The sequence below is a fragment of the Myxine glutinosa genome, chromosome 14, assembly GCF_964187855.1.
Source record: "Myxine glutinosa chromosome 14, kmMyxGlut1.1, whole genome shotgun sequence".
Lineage (NCBI taxonomy): Eukaryota > Metazoa > Chordata > Myxini > Myxiniformes > Myxinidae > Myxine > Myxine glutinosa.
In genome coordinates this window covers 81427070-81449965 of record NC_136274.1, presented here as the reverse complement: position 1 = coordinate 81449965, position 22896 = coordinate 81427070, and the positions used below count along the sequence as shown (strand labels likewise).

Below are 22896 nucleotides of genomic sequence, written 5' to 3'. Positions count from 1 at the left end.
ATTTGTCGCACAAGGGATGCCGTGTGGACCCAGAGTGCCAGCGCAGGCGATGCTCGGCCGGTGCCAATCGCAGCCGCTTCGGTCTCGAGTCGCTGTGAATCTCGATGCCGATTGCTCGCGTTACATGCTGAACAAAATCCATCTCACGATCTCTGGAGAGGCCGGTCATCGTGAAATTCGATTTGAAAATCGAAAAAACACAATTTTCCTCAAGTCTCCGCACGGTGCCCCTGGGTGCTGTGTTTTGCCATCGGGATGACACAGACGCAGGGAGTAATAAAATGAAGATTATAAACGGCAAGTGGGAAAAATGTGGAAACCGTGTCCATGGGACGTGTCACCTTTAAATGTATGTCCGTGTTCGCTCACCTACAGAGGAAGTCCGCAAACATGGCGGTGCATACGGTACTGTGCAAAAGTTTGGGTTGTTATCACTTTCGTGCTGTTGTTCCCCATTAAACATTTATGGCAAGTTATAGGGGTCAAACTATGGGTAGATAATAATTAAAATTCTGCGAAAGTTAATTTAATGTCACAGTTACCTTTAAATATATAAAATAAATTAGAAAATTCAAAACGTTTAATTTTTGTGATACTCATATAAATCATGTGCTCGTAATATCCACTTTTTTTTCTTCTTTTTTTTTGTATACAAGGTCGAGGCTCGTGTAAGAGCTAACATTGATCACAAAAAGACAAACTGACACATAAAACATAAAACATATGATAAAGGGAGCGGGAGAACAAGATGGAGAGCAGGGACATCGGGAGATCTGTGGGAGGGAGAGGGGAGGAGGCATGCGACGTGGGGGGTTGGGGGGTAGGTTAAAAAAAAAATGACACTAAAAACACCACAAAGATAATATGCAGGAAACAGTTTGTGGATTTTGTACAATAAATGTTAATAAATTATTGAAGTAATAAACACCAGTTACATTGATATGAATTAGAAGGAACCACAATAAAAGTTTTAAATTAGTGAACACTAGCAACGGTACCCGCCCTATGGGCGGGGCTTCAATTGGGAGGCCCAAAGGAAAAGGCAAAATATCAGAAATTGAAGGTTTTTTTAATTTTAAACGATTTATATAAACATCCGTTAAATCATATCACACGCAAATCATCAAAATCTAAACAGTATTTGTGGAATTTCAATAAAAGCCACATCACTGTTGATATCGGCAAAAATATTCCATCGTGTTTGGAAAAAATGGAAAATTGGAAAACTTGGAAAAATCGGAAATTGGAAAATTGGAAGAAAAAAAAATTGGAAAACAATATAGGCATTTTACTCCAGGGGGTCCCAGGATTACCCATCCAAAATTTCGTTGTGATTGGTTCAGCCGTTTTTTGCGGTACCAGGGAACAGACAGACAGACATTTTGTGAATTATAGTAAAACAAGCCGAAACCCGTGGAACATCCACGGAAGGGAGGATGTGGTGTATGGATAGAGTGTACCATTATGGATGGCATAGGGGATTTGCTTGTCCGAGTAAGAGTTAGGAAGAAAGATGAGAATGAAGAGCGTATATGAACAACGATCGCCGACACCGGCACAAACGCATGCTCTGGATTGTCCACTCAGTGGACGGCTTGCTTTCGCCTTCGCCTGTCCAATCAGCGGACGGCTTGCTTCGCCTTCGCCCAGCAGACGCCAATACGATGGCGTCGTAAGATGGCGTCGTATCGGCAGTTAATCGGATGCTTTTGGGCCCCAACGTCGGCTAATTCAGATTTTTAGAGTATGTCTGTACGTGATAAACAAAGAGTGCGGTTCGTAGATCGTAAATCCATGAGTGCCGTGGGCATCGGGTCACTGGGTGCGGCGTAAAAGGGATAACAAAGTCGAGTCCTTACGCTATTATTATATAGATGGTAAATTAGTTTTCATCAGCTTGTTCCTTTGCTTGAACGTCTATGAGTGGGTTCAGAATGGCGTCAAGGAAGAAACTTTCAACAGAACAGCGTGTGAAGATCCAAACCGCAAGAAGAAGAGCTTTGATTCATATGTGTGTGTATGTATGTATGTGTGTATGTGTGTGTGACTTTAAAATCATATTTCACTTTTAATTCGCTCTCCAAAGATTGTTAGATGAAGTTTTATTCATTATTTTGGTGGAGATGCAATGGAGGTTGAGATTCACAATGACACTTGTCCAAAGAAGCTGTGATTGACGTGCGGAGCATTGGCTGTGGTTGCGCTCCAGGTATAGTTGGTCCAGAACGGTGGTTCTCAACCTGCGGCCCAAGTGACATCCAGCTTTAAAAAAAAAACTGCTTTGAACAAAGGGAATTGCCAGATCTCCCACTAATATGTGTCAAAATAGGTATATATGAACAGTTAATATATTTGGACTTCATCTGCTCATTTAAAATCAGATAACAGATACAAAACATATTTACTGCATATGTGTACACACTACACAGGATGTAAGTTGGCGGCCCACATAATATCTAGAGCTGTAAGTGTGGGTCACTGTGGTAATTTGATCCAGAACTACTCGTATAGACAGAATTCTTTGTGTATTGAATCACGGTACGTGTATGTATGTATGTATGTGTGTATGTATGTACGTGTGTATGTATGTGTATGTGTGTATGTATGTGCATGTGTGTATGTGTGTGTGTGTGTGTATGTATGTATGTGTGTGTATGTATATGTGTGTGTGTGTGTGTGTGTGTGTGTGTATATGTGTATGTATGTGTGTATGTATGTGTGTGTGTGTGTGTGTGTGTGTGTGTGTGTGTGTGTGTGTATGTGTGTGTGTGTGTGTGTGTGTGTGTGTATGTATGTATGTATGTGTGTATATATGTATATATGTATGTACAGTGCATTCAGAAAGTTTTCAGACCCCTTCACTTTTTTCACATTTTGTTATGTTGCAGCCTTATGCTGAAATCGTTTAAATTCATTTTTTCCCTCATCAATCTACACTCCATACCCCATAATGACAAAGAGAAATCAGGATTGTAGAAAGTTTTGCAAATTTATTAAAAATAAAAAACTGAAATATCACATTGACATAAGTATTCAGACCCTTTGCTATGACACTTTAAATTTAGCTCAGGTGCCTCCCATTTCTCTTGATCATCTTTGAGATGTTTCTACACCTTGATTGGAGTCCACCTGTGGTAAATTCAATTGATTGGACATGATTTGGAAAGGCACACACCTGTCTATATAAGGTCTCACAGCTGACAATGCGTATCGGAGCAAAAACCAAGCCATGAGGTCGAAGGAACTACCTGCCGAGCTCAGAGACAGGATTGTGTCGAGGCACAGATCTGGGGAAGCCTACAAAAACAAGCGTTACGCCTCGGTTCCCCGTCGGTGAAGTGATGTGAGTTGACAAAGTGGAAGACGCAAGGCAGCCATCTTGGATTTTGACGTGGTGACCCAATTTTCAATAGCGTTCTTCCTTATGCGTAGATACACCCACACACCAGAATAGAAGTTAGTAGTTCGTTTATTTTTCAAGATATTTCGCTCACAAGGTTCAGACATATATATGGTGGCGGCCATCTTGGATTTTGAAGTGGCGACCCAATTTTCAATAGCGTTCTTCCTTATGCCTAGATACACCCACACACCGGATTAGAAGTTAGTAGTTCATTTATTTTTCAACATATTCCGCTCACAAGGTTCAGACATTTACTTTTAAAGATATCATGCTCACAAGGTTTAGATATGGTGACAGCCATCTTGCATTTTGACGTGGCGACCTAATTTTCAATAGGGTTCTTCCATATGCCTAGTTGCACCCACACACTAAATTAGAATTCGGTCCTTCACTTACTTTTATAAAGATATTGCAGTGTACGGACGCACACATGGACGGAGGGTAAAACCATAGTCCCCCTTTCGCTCCGCACGTGGTGCGACGGGGGACAAAAAAATCTCTGCTGCATTGAAGGTTCCCAAGAGCACAGTGGCTTCCATAATTCTTAAATGGAAGAAGTTTGGAACAACCAGGACTCTTCCTAGAGCTGGCTGCCCGGCCAAACTGAGCAATCGGGGAGAAGGGCCTTGGTAAGAGAGGTGACCAAGAACCCGATGGTCACTCTGGCTGAGCTCCAGAGATCCTGTATGGAGATGGGAGAAACTTCCAGAAGGACATTCCAGAGACCCTTAATATCTCTTCCTGGTTACTCCCTCCTCCGGTATGACAGACGTGAGCCTCGTCCTGGTGGTGGGGTTGCTATCTTTATCAAAAACTATCTTCCTCACTCTCCTTGCACTGCCCTCTCTCCACCCCACCCCCAGGAGTACCTCTGGCTACGGTTTCCTCTCCGCTCCCACCTTTTGTTCATATGTGTTCTGTACCGTCCTCCAAACAGTGATGACTCCATTTACATTTCGCTCTCTGACAACATGGACCAACTTCTATCAACTCATCCAAACTCTCTCTTCCTCATATGTGGCGACTTCAACAGTCATCATGCCAGCTGGCTTGGTGTGGGTTCCTCTCTCACCAGCCATGGCTCCTCAGCAAAGGACTTCTGCGACTCATTGGGACTGACACAATCTGTCAATTTCCCGACCCGGATCTCAATCAATGGAGTATCATCTCTTCTGGACTTCGTTATGACAAACTTCCCTGCAAATGTCTGCTGCTCCTCTTCTGCTCCAATCGGTTCTTGTGATCATGTGCTTGTTAAAGTGGACATCTCTCTGGCCATTCTCAGAGAGCCTCCTCAGCGTCGACGAGTCTGGCATTTCACTCAGGCTGACTGGCACGGTCTGCAAGCAGCCATCAATCATCTGGACTGGTCTCCCATCTCTACTGCCTCTGACATCAATTCTTCCTGGGAATTCTTCCAAAGCAAACTGCTCTCTCTCATGCACAGATTTATCCCATCTCGTCTTCAGTTGTCTTACCCTTCCTCCCGTCCATGGTACACTGAATCTTGTGGTGAGGCAGTTGCCCTGAAACAACTTGCCTCTGCCTCTTGGAAGGCAAATCCAACTGAAGGCAATCTCAGTTCCTTCCACCAAGCTCGGAACAAGTGTGTGTCTACCCTCAGGAGTGTCAGGAAGCACTACCTCTCCACACTCAAGAATGAACTCTCAAACCTGTCTCCTTCCTCCAATCCTGGTGGCGCCTGGTCAAATCCGTTTCTGGTGTTTGTTCCCCCTCCATACCCTCCCTTACCTCAAATGGCTACACAGTTGACACCGCACGTGACAAAACCGAACGCCTCAACTCTGTGTTTGCTTCAAAATCTTGTGTCCCAAACCCATCTCTCTCTGTTCTCACCTTACCCAGTCGAACCCAACTGCTCCTGGAATCTGTGTCCTTCTCTCCTGACAAGGTGGAGATGTTTTTGTCAAACCTCGACTCTGATTCTGCAACTGGACCAGACGGCATCAGCCCACGGGTCCTAAAATCCTGCTCTGCCGCTCTATCTCACCCTCTCTCTGTTCTTTTCTCCCTCTCTTTTGCTCAAGGTCATCTGCCAGCATCTTGAAAATCAGCAAACATTATCGCGCTTTACACAAAAAGGTGCAAAAACAGATCCTTGCAACTACAGACCAATCAACCTGCTCCTAATTATCAGCAAAGTCATAGAATCCATCATTGCTTCGGATATCATATCCTTCCTATTCTCCAATGGCTTGATCTCCGATCATCAATTTGGATTCAGACCAGGTCATTCTACTCTGGACATGGTGCTTCTGCTGTCTCAACGATGGATGGAGGTCCTCAATGCCAAACACGAAATCAGAGCTGTCTCCCTTGACGTATCACGTGCCTTCGATACGGTCTGGCACACGTCTCTGCTCACCAAACTCTCCTCCTATGGTATCCATGGAAATCTCCACTCATGGCTTGCGGACTTCCTCTCTGGTCGTAGTAAACTTGTGTCCCTGAATGGATTTCTCTCATCTCCCCTTCCTGTTCAGGCTGGAGTTCCCCAAGGCAGTGTTCTGGGCCCTGTGCTTTTTCTGGTCTTCATCAATGATCTCTCTGACTCTCTTGAAAATCCTCTCTATCTCTTTGCTGATGACTCCACTCTCTGCCGCTCCATTCCTCATCCCTCAGATCGGCAGTCTGCAGCCTCCTCACTCTCTGCAGACCTGGAAAAAATCACAGACTGGTCAAACAAGTGGAACATGTCTTTCAATCCTGACAAATCTCACACTCTTACTTTGTCTCTCCGAAAAGACCGACTGGACAACCCTCCCATCTACTTTCTCAACAATCCTCTCCAAGAAGTTCTGTAGTTCAAGCTTTTTCGGTCTCACTATCTGAAATGATCTTTCTTGTGAAAACCACATTTCCAAGCTGGCCTCCAAAGGCAGTCGCCGACTGGGCATCCTCCGTCGTGTGAAGTCCTTCCTTGGCACACCTGAGCTCCTCAGCACATACAAGGCTTTCATCCACAGGTCAATGGAATACTGTTCTCCCTTCTGGGCTGGTGCTCCTGCTTCACACCTAGCTCGACTTCACGCTGTTGAAACCAAAGCGTTCAGAATCATTGGAATCTCCTGCGATGAAGCTAACTCCGAGGGCCTTTCACTCACTCACCGCAGGCAGGTTGGTGGACTTTCTGTCTTCTACCGACTCCTCTCTGGCCTTGCTCCCCCAGCCCTCTCTCTGTGCTCTGTCCCCCAAATACTCCTACAGGTCACACAAGATCTGCCAGCAACCCTCTTATGGTTAAACTGCCAAAATCTAGGCTCTCTGCTCACCTTCACTCTTTCATTCCCCTTTTCTCCCACCTCTGGAACAAACTCCCACACTCCCTGCAATCCCACTCCTCCCCCCAGGTCTTTAAAACAGCTGTTCACCACAATCTCATATCTTCCCCCATCCAAAACTTTGATCTTTTCTACCCCCGCTAATTCACCCCAGATACACTTTTTTGAAATTCCAATTTCTTTCCTTGCAGTGTCCATATGTTTTATACATCTCCCACCTCCCCCCAAGCCCTCTCCCTCCCACAGTTCTCTCAATGTCCCTGCTCTCAAATGTTGTGTTTGTGTCCTTCCTCCTCTCTCCCCATCTTGTCTACCGCTCCCCTTATTTTGTGTTTTATGTGTCGGTTTGACTTTTTGTGTGATTAATGTTAGGTCTTTCAGCCTCGATCTTGGATCCAAAAAAAAAACCATCACTGCAACACTCAACCGATCTGGGCTTTATGGCAGAGTGGCCAGACGGAAGCCTCTCCTCAGTGAAAGACACATGAACGCCCGTTTGTAGTTTGCAAAAAAGCACCTAAAGGACTCTCAGACTGTGAGAAACAAGATTCTGTGGTCTGATGAAACCAAGATTGAACTGTTTGGCCTCAATTCTAAGCTTCATGTCTGGAGGAAACCAGGCACCGCTAACCCAATACCATCCCAACGGTGAAGCATGGTGGTGGCAGCATCATGCTGTGGGGGTGTTTTTCAGCAGCAGGGACTGGGGGACTGGTCAGGGTTGAGGGAACAATGAACGGAGCAAAGTACAGAGATATCCTTAATGAAAACCTGAAACAGAGCGCTCAGGACCTCAGACTGGGCCGAAGGTTCACCTTCCAACAGGACAATGACCCGATGCACACAGCCAAGACAACGCAGGCGTGGCTTAGGGACAACTCTGTGAAAGTCCTTGAGTGGCCCAGCCAGAGCCCTGACTTGAACCCAATCGAACATCTGGAGAGACCTGAAAATGGCTGTCCATCGACGGTCCCCATCCAGCCTGACAGAGCTGGAGAGGATCTGCAGAGAAGAATGGCAGAAAATCCCCAAATCCAGGAGTGCAAAGCTTGTCGCGTCATACCCAAGAAGACTCGAGGCTGTAATCGCTGCCAAAGGTGCTTCTGCTTCAACTAAGTACTGAGTTGAGGGTCTGATTACTTATGTCAATGTGATATTTCAGTTTTTTCTTTTTAATAAATTTGCAAAACTTTCTAAAACCCTGTTTTCTCTTTGTCATTATGGGGTATTGAGTGTAGATTGATGAGGGAAAAAGTGAATTTAAACGATTTCAGCATAAGGCTGCAACATAACAAAATGTGAAAAAAGTGAAGGGGGCTGAATACTTTCTGAATGCACTGTGTGTGTACGTATGTATGTGTGTATGCATGTATGTATGTATGTATGTATGTCTGTATGTATGTATGTATGTCTGTATCTATGTATGTATGCATGTATGTTTTATTTTTAACCACTTTTCCTAATTACAAAGTTGGAATTGAGTCTGTGGAGAATCACACACACAAAACATTATATTTTTCCCAATGCAACTGCACAAATAAGTGTTTCTTTTTTCTATTGATAACACAAAACGGAATGTATTTTTGATGCGTAATTTCGGTTCTTTTGAAATCGAAAATCACTGGCTCGAGGAACGGCAACTTTCTCCATTATGCCGAACCCTCCCCTGCTCTCCATCCTCCTCACTGAAACTGCACGAAAGGATTTGGTTGCATTTCCCTGCAGATTGAACAGACCCAGACAGCTCTGAAATCATGTAGTTCACTATCAACAAACCAGACACAAAAACCATTTGGTTGATCCGACTCTCAGAGTTTAGGGTTGAACAACACAAGATCATGATTTATTATCTGGTTAGAGGGATGTGGGCACCATTTTATTTTATATTCAGCATTTCAGTGCCCAGCCATCCAAGGTTGTTTTGTGGCATTCAGGACTTAGTCACAAAGCCTGGACTGATAGCAAAGGCACATTACCTTTTATCAGAAGATTATTTGTTGGATAACTGGGCTAACTGCCAATTTATACTTCTTCGACTATTGGTTCACGAGTTATCAAGTGACCACTATATTCGTCATGTGTGTGTCTGTCTGTCTGTCTGTCCGCAGCATAACTACCCGATGATATCATTCGATGTTGATGAAACTTGGGTGGGAGGTTGATATCATGATCTCGTTGTGTCCTGCCTAGAGTGGGCGTATTGCGCCCATTGTGGGCGGAGCGACTCCCGAAAAAGATCTTTTTAGGGGGTAATCGAGTTCAAGCTACATCTTCTCCGAGGGGTTTGCTGGAATCTGACAGGGGTTTCGGTATTTGGTTCGGCCCATGTCATGTGTCCAGCCCCACGGAGCTCGATTTTTCATTTTCGTCACAAGGTCACAAAATTTAGAAAAGTCGATTTTGATGGTTTTATTACATTGTTCGCTTCCTGATAGGGTGAAATGTCGTACATGATCTTCTATTATCACATACATCATGAAATACAAGTTTTCCAACAAATTTCAGAATCTTTGACCTTTGAAGGTCACTAAGGTCAAATTTTCAAAGTTGTCGGAATCGAACCGAATTTTCGGTATTGTGTAGCTAACTAACCTCATAACTGATTATATATTGTTTTCTATCTCATTTCAAGTTCAGTAACCTTCGTTTTGACATTTCAATGTCAAAGGTCAAAGTATCAAAGTTGTCGGAATCGAACCGAATTTTCGGTATTGTGTAGCTAACTAACCCCATAACTGATTATATATTGTTTTCTATCTCATTTCAAGGTCAGTAACCTTCGTTTTGACATTTCAAGGTCACAAAGGTCAAAGTTTCAAAGTTGTCGGAATCAAACCGAATTTTCGGTATTGTGTAGCTAACTAATCCCATAACTGATTATACATTATTTTCTATCTCATTTCAAGGTCAGTAACCTTCGTTTTGACATTTCAATGTCACAAAGGTCAAAGTATCAAAGTTGTCGGAATCGAACCGAATTTTCGGTATTGTGTAGCTGACTAACCTCATAACTGATTATACATTATTTTCTATCCCATTTCAAGGTCAGTAACCTTCGTTTTGACATTTCAATGTCACAAAGGTCAAAGTTTCAAAGTTGTCGGAATCAAACCGAATTTTCGGTATTGTGTAGCTAACTAACCCCATAACTGATTATATATTGTTTTCTATCTCATTTCAAGTTCAGTAACCTTCGTTTTGACATTTCAAGGTCACAAAGGTCAAAGTATCAAAGTTGTCGGAATCGAACCGAATTTTCGGTATTGTGTAGCTAACTAACCTCATAACTGATTATACATTATTTTCTATCTTATTTCAAGGTCAGTAACCTTCGTTTTGACATTTCAAGGTCACAAAGGTCAAATTATCAAAGTTGTCCGAATCGAACCGAATTTTCGGTGTTGTGTAGCTAACTAGTCTCATAACAGATAATACATTCCTATTTATATTTTTTCAATGTCGGTTTTGACTTTTAAAGGTCACAAAGGACGGCCATTTCAAAGTAGTCTGTCCTTTGTCATTGAATACCGCTCGCTCGTGAACCATCGTCGTCTCCTGACTTGTTTTCTCTTTTTCACTTTTCTATCTATGCAATTATTTTATTCAAGGCCTGGCTTCGACAAGGACTGCACGTTCGTGACTGAAGCCTTCAACATTAAAAAAAAATCTGATATTGTTGGAATTTTGGATTTTATTGATATTGTTGGATTAAAAAATATAAATCTGATATTGTTGGATTTTTGGATTTTATTGATATTGTTGTTGTTGTTGTTGTATTTTGTCAGTTCAGTTTCTTGAAACTTATTAGCCCTCGAGGAAAATTGAACACAAGATCTTGGACACCAGTCTGGTGTCCTGAGCATAGTTCTTCATGACCAAACAACAAAAAACATGCATTTTAAAGGCCATTTTCCCTGCTAGAGCGGGGGTTAGCCAAACCAAGCGTGGATATTTATTCTCCTGCTTTTTGAATAAAAACGGAAGTGAGGGATTTTGAGTCAGCTCCATCTGTCTGTGCATCACGCTCTCTCATCCTAAGCAGTTATACGGAAATTCACCAAACTTGGTAGTTATGATCATTACCACATGGCGAGGCGATTCGAGAGCAGTATCATTTTTGGGTCCACCCCCTGGGGCACTTCTGGTTCCACCCACCCCGTGGGGTCAAATCCCCAATAAATGCAATTACGGGCGCATTTTAAAACATTTTTTAATGAAAATTTGTATATGTGCAAAATCGACATTGGGGGACGCATGGAATATTTACACATTGTTTGTGGATTTGACCCCTGGTTCATGTCCCATGAGGGTGGGGACTTATGGTCACATGGGTTTAAACAAGTTTTTTTTTAACTCAAAATTTGATATTGGGTCATTCCTGGTGGAACCTTTTGCCATCTTTCAACTTTGATTCAGGTGGGAAGCATGGGGATATGCGATGGCGCTCCATCGACTTTACTCTAGTTTCACCTGTGGACTTTTTGTCAATGAGCTTCATATCTGTTATTTCCCCACAGTTTGGAAGAAGGCAGCAAGCAGCAGGCCTCAGTTCGTGTGGGTATTGATGAGTTTTCTCGGTGGTTGGACGAGGCTGAGAGTGTTGTGGGAACGGAAGTCGACCCAGACGACGAGAAGCAGGTGCAAGATCTCCTGGTTAAAGTTAAGGTGAGTGGGTTCTTGGCCAATAAGTCAAACTATCAAGCACTTTTTCAATCATGGACTGAAAAGTTGCAGATATTCCTCCTCTGTGCATACCGATCAACCTTTTCGCATGTGGCAGTCCTACCTGAAATCTTCACGTGACATATTGATTCTCAGGGCTTCCACAATCATGGTGCTTTGGTTAAGGTTGGCATTACACTGCCCAATGTTTACCCTTATTTTCACCTCTGCCACTGAAGGTTGATGGAGCTTATGTTTTCACCCCTGTTTGTCTGTCTGTGAGCAGGATATCTCCAACAGTTATGGTCGGATTTGATGAAATTTGGTCGACAGGTTGGGCAGGTGACAAGAACGATTTGATTAAATGTTGGTGAATATCCAGATCCTGATCCGGATACGAGAAATTTTTGAAGTGATTCTTCTTCACCATTGAGAGAGAGATAGCGCCAAATATGATACATGGCATGATATCTCAAAACGTTGTGGACGGATTCGGATGAAACTTGGTGGACAGGTTGGGCAGGTGACAAGAACAGGTTGATTCGATTTTGCTTGAGATCAGGATGCAGATCCGGCCTATCATTTGGATGCAAACACTAAACTGATCAGCCTGGCGGATGTACGCAGTCTAACGGTGTCATTCTAATTTTGTATGAAACACTTTGTTTTGTGGGAAAAAGTTAGCCAGTGTATGCCATCCCTCCACATGTCATGTACCATATGTTATGTGTTATGAAATGATCAGAAATATTATATTTCACCTCGGTATTGACCTTTGACATTATTTGTATACAATGCCGAGTCTCGTGGAGGAGCTAGAACACAAAAACGGATCAGGACATAACAGAAGAAAAGGAACAGTAGAAAGAGTGGGGGTAAATATATCAACAGAAGGGCTGAGGGACAAACTAAAGGCAGACTTGGAGAAATGAGGGTGGGGTGGGGAGGGGGGTAGAGTGAGGACTATGGGAGGATTCAGGGGATGAACAAGATGGACACAGCTGCAAACTCCCAATCACAGATGTGAAACGAAAAACTGGAAACCCGGAAAGAGTTAGGCTTAGGGAGGATTAATGGTGATAGAAAATATCAAGTTTGTGGATGGGATCGGATATGAACTGAGATGGTGGTGAACAGCTGTATTGAAGCCCTGGGCGAAAGAATGATTGAAGAGACTGAGGAAGATGGTTCCACCGGCAGGAAAAAGAGGAACGAATGAGTGGAGGTGAGAAATGATTCTGGATTTTGGGGGCTTAACAAGAAGAGCGTTACTGGCAGGCCGTGTGTACCTGCAGAAACCTGGAGGTAAAGGGGTGACACCACTGCAAAGGGAGAGGGTGCAAGATCACAAAGGAGACAGAGAGACCATGCTGTCTGCGCTGTGCAAGTGATTGGTCCAGAGACTCAGCTCTGCAAAAACAAATCCATTGATCAGCGAAATGAAAAAAAAATGAAATCATTCAGTCTTATGATGAAAGTTCTCAGAATAATAATGTGAAATGAAACATTGGCTTTTGATTGGATGTACACCAGATGGATTGAGTGGGGTTTACTTATATGGCTGATGACCGAAAAAAACAAAGGAACAAAACACCTCGAATCAACAATTTTGAGAATTGTCATCGTATTGTCTCGGCAACTTGTTCCGCCAGTTTTGCCTTCTCCGTCCGACTGGCCGTGGGACAATGGCCGCCAGTTTTGCTTTCTGTGCCCGACTGGCCGTGGAACAATGGCCGCCAGTTTTGATTTCTGCGTCCGACTGACCATGGGACAATGGCCGTCGGCCTGGAAATTAGTCTTGCGGACATTTATGAAAGGACCATTCTTCAGAGAACCTTCAACCTCAATCTGTTACCCCCAGAGACAATTCAATAACGTAGCGCCTCGTGTTGCTGTCCATCAGCAATAAAGGATAATGTCATCGGGTGGTGAATCGCAATATTTGCTCACCTCCACCTGCTCTTATAACGTTAGCATCATTTGTTGCATTATTTCCTAGATATTTTTGTCACTGAGAGATGTTAGCGGATTTGTGTGTGTGTCTCTGTGTGTGTGTGTGTGTGTGTGTCTGTGTGTGTGTGTGTCTCTGTGTGTGTGTGTGTATGTGTGTGTCTGTGTGTGTGTGTGTGTGTGTGTGTGTGTGTGTGTGTGTGTGTGTGTATGTATGTGTGTGTGTATGTGTGTGTGTGTGTGTATGTGTGTGTGTGTGTGTGTGTGTGTGTGTGTGTATGTGTGTGTGTGTGTGTGTGTGTGTGTGTGTGTGTGTGTGTGTGTGTGTGTATGTGTGTGTGTGTGTCACTCTCTCTCCCTCTCTGTTTCCCATGGGACATATCCTGGCATTGTGGTGCTGTTGCTCCTACTTGTTTCCTCGATTCCACCAGGAAATACAGATGGCCAACAATGATACGTCATTTCCTGCTTTGAGTGTGACCTTCTCTTTATTGAACAAACTAGGGCATGCCCGTACTATATATAAGCTAGGACGTGCCCGTACGTGGGTGCCCGTTCCTTGCCAAAAAAAAAAAAAAAAAAAATTTGTGTAGGGGTGTGTGTGTGTAAACATCCTAGGGCGTGCCCGTACGTGGGTGCAAAAAAACATGCGTGCAAACAACAACAACAAAAAAAAACTTTGAAACCACGTGGCAGTAACGACCACAGAACCCCCCCCCCCCCTCTATTTACATGAATGGTTTGGTCCATTCGCAACGACCACAGAACCCCCCCCCTCTATTTACATGCAATGGTTTGGTCCATTCGCAACGCCAAAGCGAACGGCGAACGGCTAAATCGCCATAGCTCGGTAAGTACTTGTCCGATTAATATGAAACCTTGAAAAGGCACATCCTCGGGTCCCCAGCAATATACCTGGCAAGTTAAAAGTATATCGGACCCGTAGTTGTCGAGAAACAGCGGTCACAGACAAACAAACAAACGTACAAACGTACAAACAAACACACAGAGATTACTGGAATTATAGATAGATGAATCGGCTGTTATATCACATTATATCACATCACGCTTTCCCTCGCGGTCCCCATGTGCTGTCTTTGTCTTTCCCTCGCGGTCCCCATGTGCTGTCTTTGTCTTTCCCTCGTGGTCCCCCTGTACTGTCTTTGTCTTTCCCTCGCGGTTGTCAGCTCTTTCACGAGCCTCGATTCAGTATAGAAAAACAAAAACAAAAAAAAACACCGAACATTGTTCATTCAAACATGGAAACGGTAAACCTGCACATTGTGTCAGTTAAACTGTAGATTTTTTGCTTCATTTTTTAATGATCCTGGAGCTGTTTTCCTGATTGGCTCAAGAGGACATTTTCGCCACCAAATATTTTGTACAAGATGGCTGGTGACAAATTGCCAACCAGAGATTTCCAATTTTAATGGCATGAAAATTTGTGGGTTGTCATGCAACCCTGATTGCTTGGGAAAGTCTGTTTCGCACAAATCTGTGCCACCCGGTGACTTGTACGATTGTCCGAGACGTCAAAAATTGAACTCTCTGTAGACTGCGTGTCCTTGCATCGACCCAACTGATATTGCTTCTCATGGAGGCGAGGGAAAGCCACACGTCATAGGCTCCATCACTGTCGTTGTCCCTTTGATGGGCATCAAAATCGCCTGTGGCGCATTCAAAATCCTCAGCTGCTCAAGAACCATGCAGAACAAGAGGAGGAATCAAGGTCATCATCAATCAGTCGGAGCATTGCTGCACCTCTTTGAACAGACGCCATTCGTCGCTCTCGTCTTCCGCCACTGGTGGAATGTTGCTTTGTGATTGGGATCTTATTGACTTTAAGGACGATACCTGATGGACCGCTACTTCCTGTCCCGGAAACCGAAAAACGAACAAGCATGACATGGAGGAAGAAGGTCGAGGGAGCAAGAATCACATCATACCGAAAAACAACTTGGATTTTACACATGATCGTGAATCAGCATTCTACGGTGGGAAGATTGTCAAGTGAGCAATCAATACAAACATGATTTTAGCTCCACATCCATGAAGTACATTGATATCTATGATTAAGATGAAGTGAGGAAAAGTACTGAACAGTGATTTGGAGAAACCATTTGGCTGGCCAGGCGGTGTAAGAGGACACAAGGATTGATTGTCATTGATTGACATTCTGGGAGTAAATGAGGAGGCGGTTGCTTGGAAAGCATTTCAGAAATGGGGAAGAGATGCGGAGTGAAGCTGACAAGAGACATTATAGGTACAGACATGTCCTCGGTTGTTTTTCAGCCTCGTTTTCATGAATGGTCCCTTGTGATCGGCCGATATCTCCTCAACCTCAATGTCAACGTTGGAGACGATAATTTCCCAGTGGCCATAAAAGTGCTTGATGAACTTAACTCGGACCGCTTAATCATAAACTATCACCACTTCATTACTGTTAATTCGTCTTTCATTGTTGTTCAGTGACATAATGAAGGAGGAGGGAATTCTTTTGGAGCCGTTTAACGATGCACCAGCATGAGTTTGTGTTGTGGTGGTGTCACAACAGCTGACCAATGGTCAGGTGAAAGCAGCCCATTAACCCAAGATCAAAGGGAAACAGCCAATCTGATAAAAGGTGATTGGCCCAAAGCGATTTGAAAAAATCCCGACCATCCCCTAAAAAAATGGGACATGAAATGATGTTGAAACTTTCTGCTTTTCACAGTTTGGTTCATCCGATCAGAGCCGATGGTAATTTTACACAAAACTGGACTTCCTGGGTGTGTTGAGCATTTTCCTTCGATCGAGATCCGGGAGAGACATGGAAGTCTAGTCTCACAAGATATTGCTTGGAGGAAATGTTGCGTGCCTTCACAAACGTCGGTCGGCATCCCGTGTGAATGGTCAAACATATTAATATGCGTTACGTGTGCAGTGGCAGACGGCAGAGCTGCCCGGCAGAGGAGCCGCGCTGGCCGGGCTGGGCAGGAGTGCGCGTGAGGCGCCTGAGGTGGGGACCTCAGGCCGCACCGAGAGGCAAGGTCCCAAAGGAGACGTCAGACATCTGAACACCCGCTGGACTGCGGTATGCCCACTGTTTTCCATTATTTTTTGTTGTTGCTTCCGCCCCCACCCCCTAAAAGTATTGCTTCTCTTATCCTTTCCTTGGCAAGTGCACTGGACCAAAGTGCAGTCCCCAACTGGATTGTTATGACCTTGTGGATATTTTGAAATGACAAACCTCATGCTCAGTCTGTTGAACTTTCTTCATTGCAACATCATGTTCTGATATCTGTCGTTTTGTGAAGAAAACATGAAGCTGATCGTCCTCAGCTGGCATCTTTCGAGGATGTTTTCAAAAGTCTCAGTCCCTCGAAAGGACCTCTACTTTATAAAGGAAAAAGCTATATCAGCACAGTGAATACAAAACTTATTGTATGTACATACAGGACTGTACATTGAATGGTGCAGTGTGGGGTACGCGGCTATTTGAATATGTATGTGCTGATCTCAGACTCAGACACAGCAGCTTGTAGACATTGAACAGCAACATGGGACATTATTTATTTTCACTTGAATTGCAAGGCCATTGTGAATAAAGTTGTGGATTGGTCCCGGAATAGATAAAGTAGTGGATCTGTGATGGAATAGATAAAGTAGTGGATCGGTGCTGGAATAGATAAAGTAGTGGATCTGTGCTGCAATAGATAAAGTAGTGGATTTGTGCTGCAATAGATAAAGTAGTGGATCTGTGATGGAATAGATAAAGTAGTGGATCTGTGCTGCAATAGATAAAGTAGTGGATCTGTGATGGAATAGATAAAGTAGTGGATCTGTGCTGGAATAGATAAAGTAGTAGATCTGTGCTGCAATAGATAAAGTAGTGGATCTGTGCTGCAATAGATAAAGTAGTGGATCTGTGCTGCAATAGATAAAGTAGTGGATCTGTGCTGCAATAGATAAAGTAGTGGATCTGTGCTGCAATAGATAAAGTGGTGGATCTGTGCTGCAATAGATAAAGTAGTGGATCTGTGCTGCAATAGATAAAGTAGTGGATCTGTGCTGCAATAGATAAAGTAGTGGATCTGTGCTGCAATAGATAAAGTAGTGCATCTGTGCTGCAATAGATAAAGTGGTGGATCTGTGCTGCAATAGATAAAGTAGTGGATCTGTGCTGCAATAGATAAAGTAGTGGATCTGTGCTGCAATAGATAAAGTGGTGGATCTGTGCTGCAATAGATAAAGTAGTGGATCTGTGCTGCAATAGATAAAGTAGTGGATCTGTGCTGCAATAGATAAAGTGGTGGATCTGTGCTGCAATAGATAAAGTAGTGGATCTGTGCTGCAATAGATAAAGTAGTGGATCTGTGATGGAATAGATAAAGTAGTGGATCTGTGCTGCAATAGATAAAGTAGTGGATCTGTGCTGCAATAGATAAAGTAGTGGATCTGTGCTGCGATAGATAAAGTAGTGGATCTGTGCTGCAATAGATAAAGTAGTGGATCTGTGCTGCAATAGATAAAGTAGTGGATCTGTGCTGCGATAGATAAAGTAGTGGATCTGTGCTGGAATAGATAAAGTAGTGGATCTGTGCTGCAATAGATAAAGTAGTGGATCTGTGCTGCAATAGATAAAGTAGTGGATCTGTGCTGCAATAGATAAAGTGGTGGATCTGTGCTGCAATAGATAAAGTAGTGGATCTGTGCTGCAATAGATAAAGTAGTGGATCTGTGCTGCAATAGATAAAGTAGTGGATCTGTGCTGCAATAGATAAAGTAGTGGATCTGTGCTGCAATAGATAAAGTAGTGGATCTGTGATGGAAGAGATAAAGTAGTGGATCGGTGCTGCAATAGATAAAGTAGTGGATCTGTGCTGGAATAGATAAAGTAGTGGATCGGTGCTGGAATAGATAAAGTAGTGCATCTGTGCTGGAATAGATAAAGTAGTGGATCTGTGCTGGAATAGATAAAGTAGTGGATCGGTGCTGGAATAGATAAAGTAGTGGATCTGTGCTGGAATAGATAAAGTGGTGGATCTGTGCTGCAATAGATAAAGTGGTGGATCTGTGCTGCAATAGATAAAGTAGTGGATCTGTGCTGCGATAGATAAAGTAGTGGATCTGTGCTGGAATAGATAAAGTAGTGGATCTGTGCTGGGATAGATAAAGTAGTGGATCTGTGCTGCAATAGATAAAGTGGTGGATCTGTGCTGCAATAGATAAAGTAGTGGATCTGTGCTGCGATAGATAAAGTAGTGGATCTGTGCTGGAATAGATAAAGTAGTGGATCTGTGCTGGGATAGATAAAGTAGTGGATCGGTGCTGGAATAGATAAAGTAGTGGATCGGTGCTGGAATAGATAAAGTAGTGGATCTGTGCTGCAATAGATAAAGTAGTGGATCTGTGCTGGAATAGATAAAGTAGTGGATCTGTGCTGGAATAGATAAAGTAGTGGATCGGTGCTGGAATAGATAAAGTAGTGGATCTGTGCTGCAATAGATAAAGTAGTGGATCTGTGCTGGAATAGATAAAGTAGTGGATCGGTCCCGGAATAGATAAAGTAGTGGAACTGTGCTGCAATAGATAAAGTAGTGGATCTGTGCTGGAATAGATAAAGTAGTGGATCTGTGCTGGAATAGATAAAGTAGTGGATCTGTGCTGGAATAGATAAAGTAGTGGATCTGTGCTGGAATAGATAAAGTAGTGGATCGGTCCCGGAATAGATAAAGTAGTGGATCGGTGCTGGAATAGATAAAGTAGTGGATCTGTGCTGGAATAGATAAAGTAGTGGATCGGTGCTGGAATAGATAAAGTAGTGGATCTGTGCTGCAATAGATAAAGTAGTGGATCGGTGCTGGAATAGATAAAGTCGTGGATCGGTGCTGGAATAGATAAAGTAGTGGATCGGTGCTGGAATAGATAAAGTAGTGGATCGGTGCTGGAATAGATAAAGTAGTGGATCTGTGCTGCAATAGATAAAGTAGTGGATCTGTGCTGGAATAGATAAAGTCGTGGATCGGTGCTGGAATAGATAAAGTAGTGGATCTGTGCTGGAATAGATAAAGTAGTGGATCGGTGCTGGAATAGATAAAGTAGTGGATCTGTGCTGGAATAGATAAAGTAGTGGATCTGTGCTGGAATAGATAAAGTAGTGGATCTGTGCTGGAATAGATAAAGTAGTGGATCTGTGCTGGAATAGATAAAGTAGTGGATCTGTGCTGGAATAGATAAAGTAGTGGATCTGTGCTGGAATAGATAAAGTAGTGGATCTGTGCTGCAATAGATAAAGTAGTGGATCGGTGCTGGAATAGATAAAGTCGTGGATCGGTGCTGGAATAGATAAAGTAGTGGATCGGTGCTGGAATAGATAAAGTAGTGGATCGGTGCTGGAATAGATAAAGTTGTGGATCGGTGCTGGAATAGATAAAGTCGTGGATCGGTGCTGGAATAGATAAAGTAGTGGATCGGTGCTGGAATAGATAAAGTAGTGGATCGGTGCTGGAATAGATAAAGTAGTGGATCGGTGCTGGAATAGATAAAGTAGTGGATCGGTGCTGGAATAGATAAAGTAGTGGATCTGTGCTGCAATAGATAAAGTGGTGGATCGGTGCTGCAATAGATAAAGTGGTGGATCGGTGCTGCAATAGATAAAGTAGTGGATCTGTGCTGCAAAAGATAAAGTAGTGGATCGGTCCCGGAATAGATAAAGTAGTGGAACTGTGCTGCAATAGATAAAGTAGTGGATCGGTCCCGGAATAGATAAAGTAGTGGATCTGTGCTGCAATAGACAAAGTAGTGGATCGGTCCCGGAATAGATAAAGTAGTGGATCGGTGCTGCAATCGATAAAGTAGTGGATCTGTGCTGCAATAGATAAAGTAGTAGATCTGTGCTGCAATAGACAAAGTAGTGGATCTGTGCTGCAATAGATAAAGTAGTGGATCGGTCCCGGAATAGATAAAGTAGTGGATCGGTCCCGGAATAGATGAAGTAGTGGATCTGTGCTGCAATATATAAAGTGGTGGATCGGTGCTGCAATAGATAAAGTAGTGGATCTGTGCTGGAATAGATAAAGTAGTGGAGCTGTGCTGCAATAGATAAAGTAGTGGATCGGTGCTGCAATAGATAAAGGAGTGGATCGGTGCTGGAATAGATAAAGTAGTGGATTTGTGCTGGAATAGATCAAGTAGTGGATCTGTGCTGCAATAGATAAAGTAGTGGATCGGTGCTGGAATAGATAAAGTAGTGGAGCTGTGCTGCAATAGATAAAGTAGTGGATCTGTGCTGGAATAGATAAAGTAGTGGATCTGTGCTGCAATAGATAAAGTGGTGCATCGGTGCTGGAATAGATAAAGTAGTGGATCTGTGCTGCAATAGATAAAGTGGTGGATCTGTGCTGCAATAGATAAAGTGGTGGATCGGTGCTGGAATAGATAATGTAGTGGATCTGTGCTGCAATAGATAAAGTAGTGGAGCTGTGCTGCAAAAGATAAAGTAGTGGATCTGTGCTGCAATAGATAAAGTGGTGGATCTGTGCTGCAATAGATAAAGTGGTGGATCGGTGCTGGAATAGATAATGTAGTGGAATAGATAATGTAGTGGATCTGTGCTGCAATAGATAAAGTAGTGGAGCTGTGCTGCAAAAGATAAAGTAGTGGATCTGTGCTGCAATAGATAAAGTAGTGGATCGGTGCTGCAATAGATAAAGTAGTGGATCGGTGCTGCAATAGATAACATAGTGGATCGGTGCTAGAATAGATAAAGTAGTGTATCGGTGCTGGAATAGATAAAGTGGTGGATCTGTGCTGCAATAGATAAAGTAGTGGATCGGTGCTGCAATAGATAAAGTAATGGATCGGTGCTGCAATAGATAAAGTAGTGGATCGGTGCTGGAATAGATAAAGTAGTGGATTGGTGCTACAATAGATAAAGTAGTGGAGCTGTGCTGCAATAGATAAAGTAGTGGATCTGTGCTGCAATAGATAAAGTAGTGGATCTGTGCTGGAATAGATAAAGGAGTGGATCGGTGCTGGAATAGATAAAGTAGTGGATCTGTGCTGCAATAGATAAAGTAGTGGATCTGTGCTGCAATAGATAAAGTAGTGGATCGGTGCTACAATAGATAAAGTGGCAGATCGGTGCTGGAATAGATAAAGTAGTGGATCTGTGCTGCAATAGATAAAGTGGCGGATCGGTGCTGGAATAGATAAAGTAGTGGATCTGTGCTGCAATAGATAAAGTAGTGGATCGGTGCTGCAATAGATAAAGTAGTGGATCGGTGCTGCAATAGATAAAGTAGTGGATCGGTGCTGCAATAGATAAAGTAGTGGATCGGTGCTACAATAGATAAAGTGGCAGATCGGTGCTGGAATAGATAAAGTAGTGGATCTGTGCTGCAATAGATAAAGTGGCGGATCGGTGCTGGAATAGATAAAGTAGTGGATCTGTGCTGCAATAGATAAAGTAGTGGATCGGTGCTGCAATAGATAAAGTAGTGGATCGGTGCTGCAATAGATAAAGTAGTGGATCGGTGCTGCAATAGATAAAGTAGTGGATCGGTGCTACAATAGATAAAGTGGCGGATCGGTGCTGGAATAGATAAAGTAGTGGATCGGTGCTGGAATAGATAAAGTAGTGGATCGGTGCTGGAATAGATAAAGTAGTGGATCGGTGCTGGAATAGATAAAGTAGTGGATCTGTGCTGGAATAGATAAAGGAGTGGATCGGTGCTGCAATAGATAAAGTAGTGGATCGGTGCTGGAATAGATAAAGGAGTGGATCGGTGCTGCAATAGATAAAGTCGTGGGTCGGTGCTGGAATAGATAAAGTAGTGGATCGGTGCTGCAATAGATAAAGTAGTGGATCGGTGCTGCAATAGATAAAGTCGTGTATCGGTGCTGGAATAGATAAAGTCTTGCTGTATTGCCCTCATCGTTGTGGGATTTTTCACCACGGTTGTGCACACATCTGGTCCAGAGAGGAACACCACCGAGAACACCTCAATGATCAACATAATGTAAGGTGACATTCGCTGCCACACAAGGACATAAGGATACAATGAATCATTTGCTACAGTTCTCTGATTTGAACCTTGAAACGCTGCATCACAAGCTTAGTGCTCAGATGAAAGCACCAAATAAGTTATCATTGGGCACTTTTGACATCCGCTTTATCATCGCCATTCATTTGCCCAGCTCCTCACTGAGGATACGATGCACTATTTACTTCATTATTTTTGACTCTCAGGTAAGTTCTGAACTCACCTAAAAGTCAGGAATAATCTCGTGCCAAAATGCTGTATTCAATGCAGAAACAAAGGAGCAGGAATGGACTAGCGCAGGCACAATCTGGTCTCGGTGCATCACAATGATGTGGGCGTGCAGGCAGGTAAGGCAAAGTACTGGTGCAGCTCTGGGTGGGAGCATGGAGATGAGGAAAGGGCAATGAGGAGATGCTTTAGTTGTCTCTCGAACCGTCCATGTTCGCCGACGAAGCAGAGATATAGAGGGATGTCCTATCTCAAACAGTTTTGTAGGCCCAACTGTCCTCTCTGTGCACGCATGCGCAGACCTGTCTTTTATGCTCTTGGGACC

The 22896-nt window shown here is 43.4% G+C and overlaps 1 protein-coding gene across 10 annotated transcripts in view; it reads left to right on the top strand.

Annotated features, from left to right (window-relative positions):
* The window catches only part of LOC137439963 (dystrophin), a 1283433-nt gene that overhangs the window by 865419 nt on the left and 395118 nt on the right, over positions 1 to 22896 (top strand). For all 10 annotated transcript variants that reach the window (XM_078768445.1, XM_078768443.1, XM_078768444.1 and 7 more), the window contains 2 exons: positions 11223 to 11370; positions 16241 to 16390. In XM_078768445.1, the coding sequence (XP_078624571.1) occupies positions 11223 to 11370; positions 16241 to 16390 (298 nt within the window). The remainder of the gene's footprint in view (positions 1 to 11222; positions 11371 to 16240; positions 16391 to 22896) is intronic.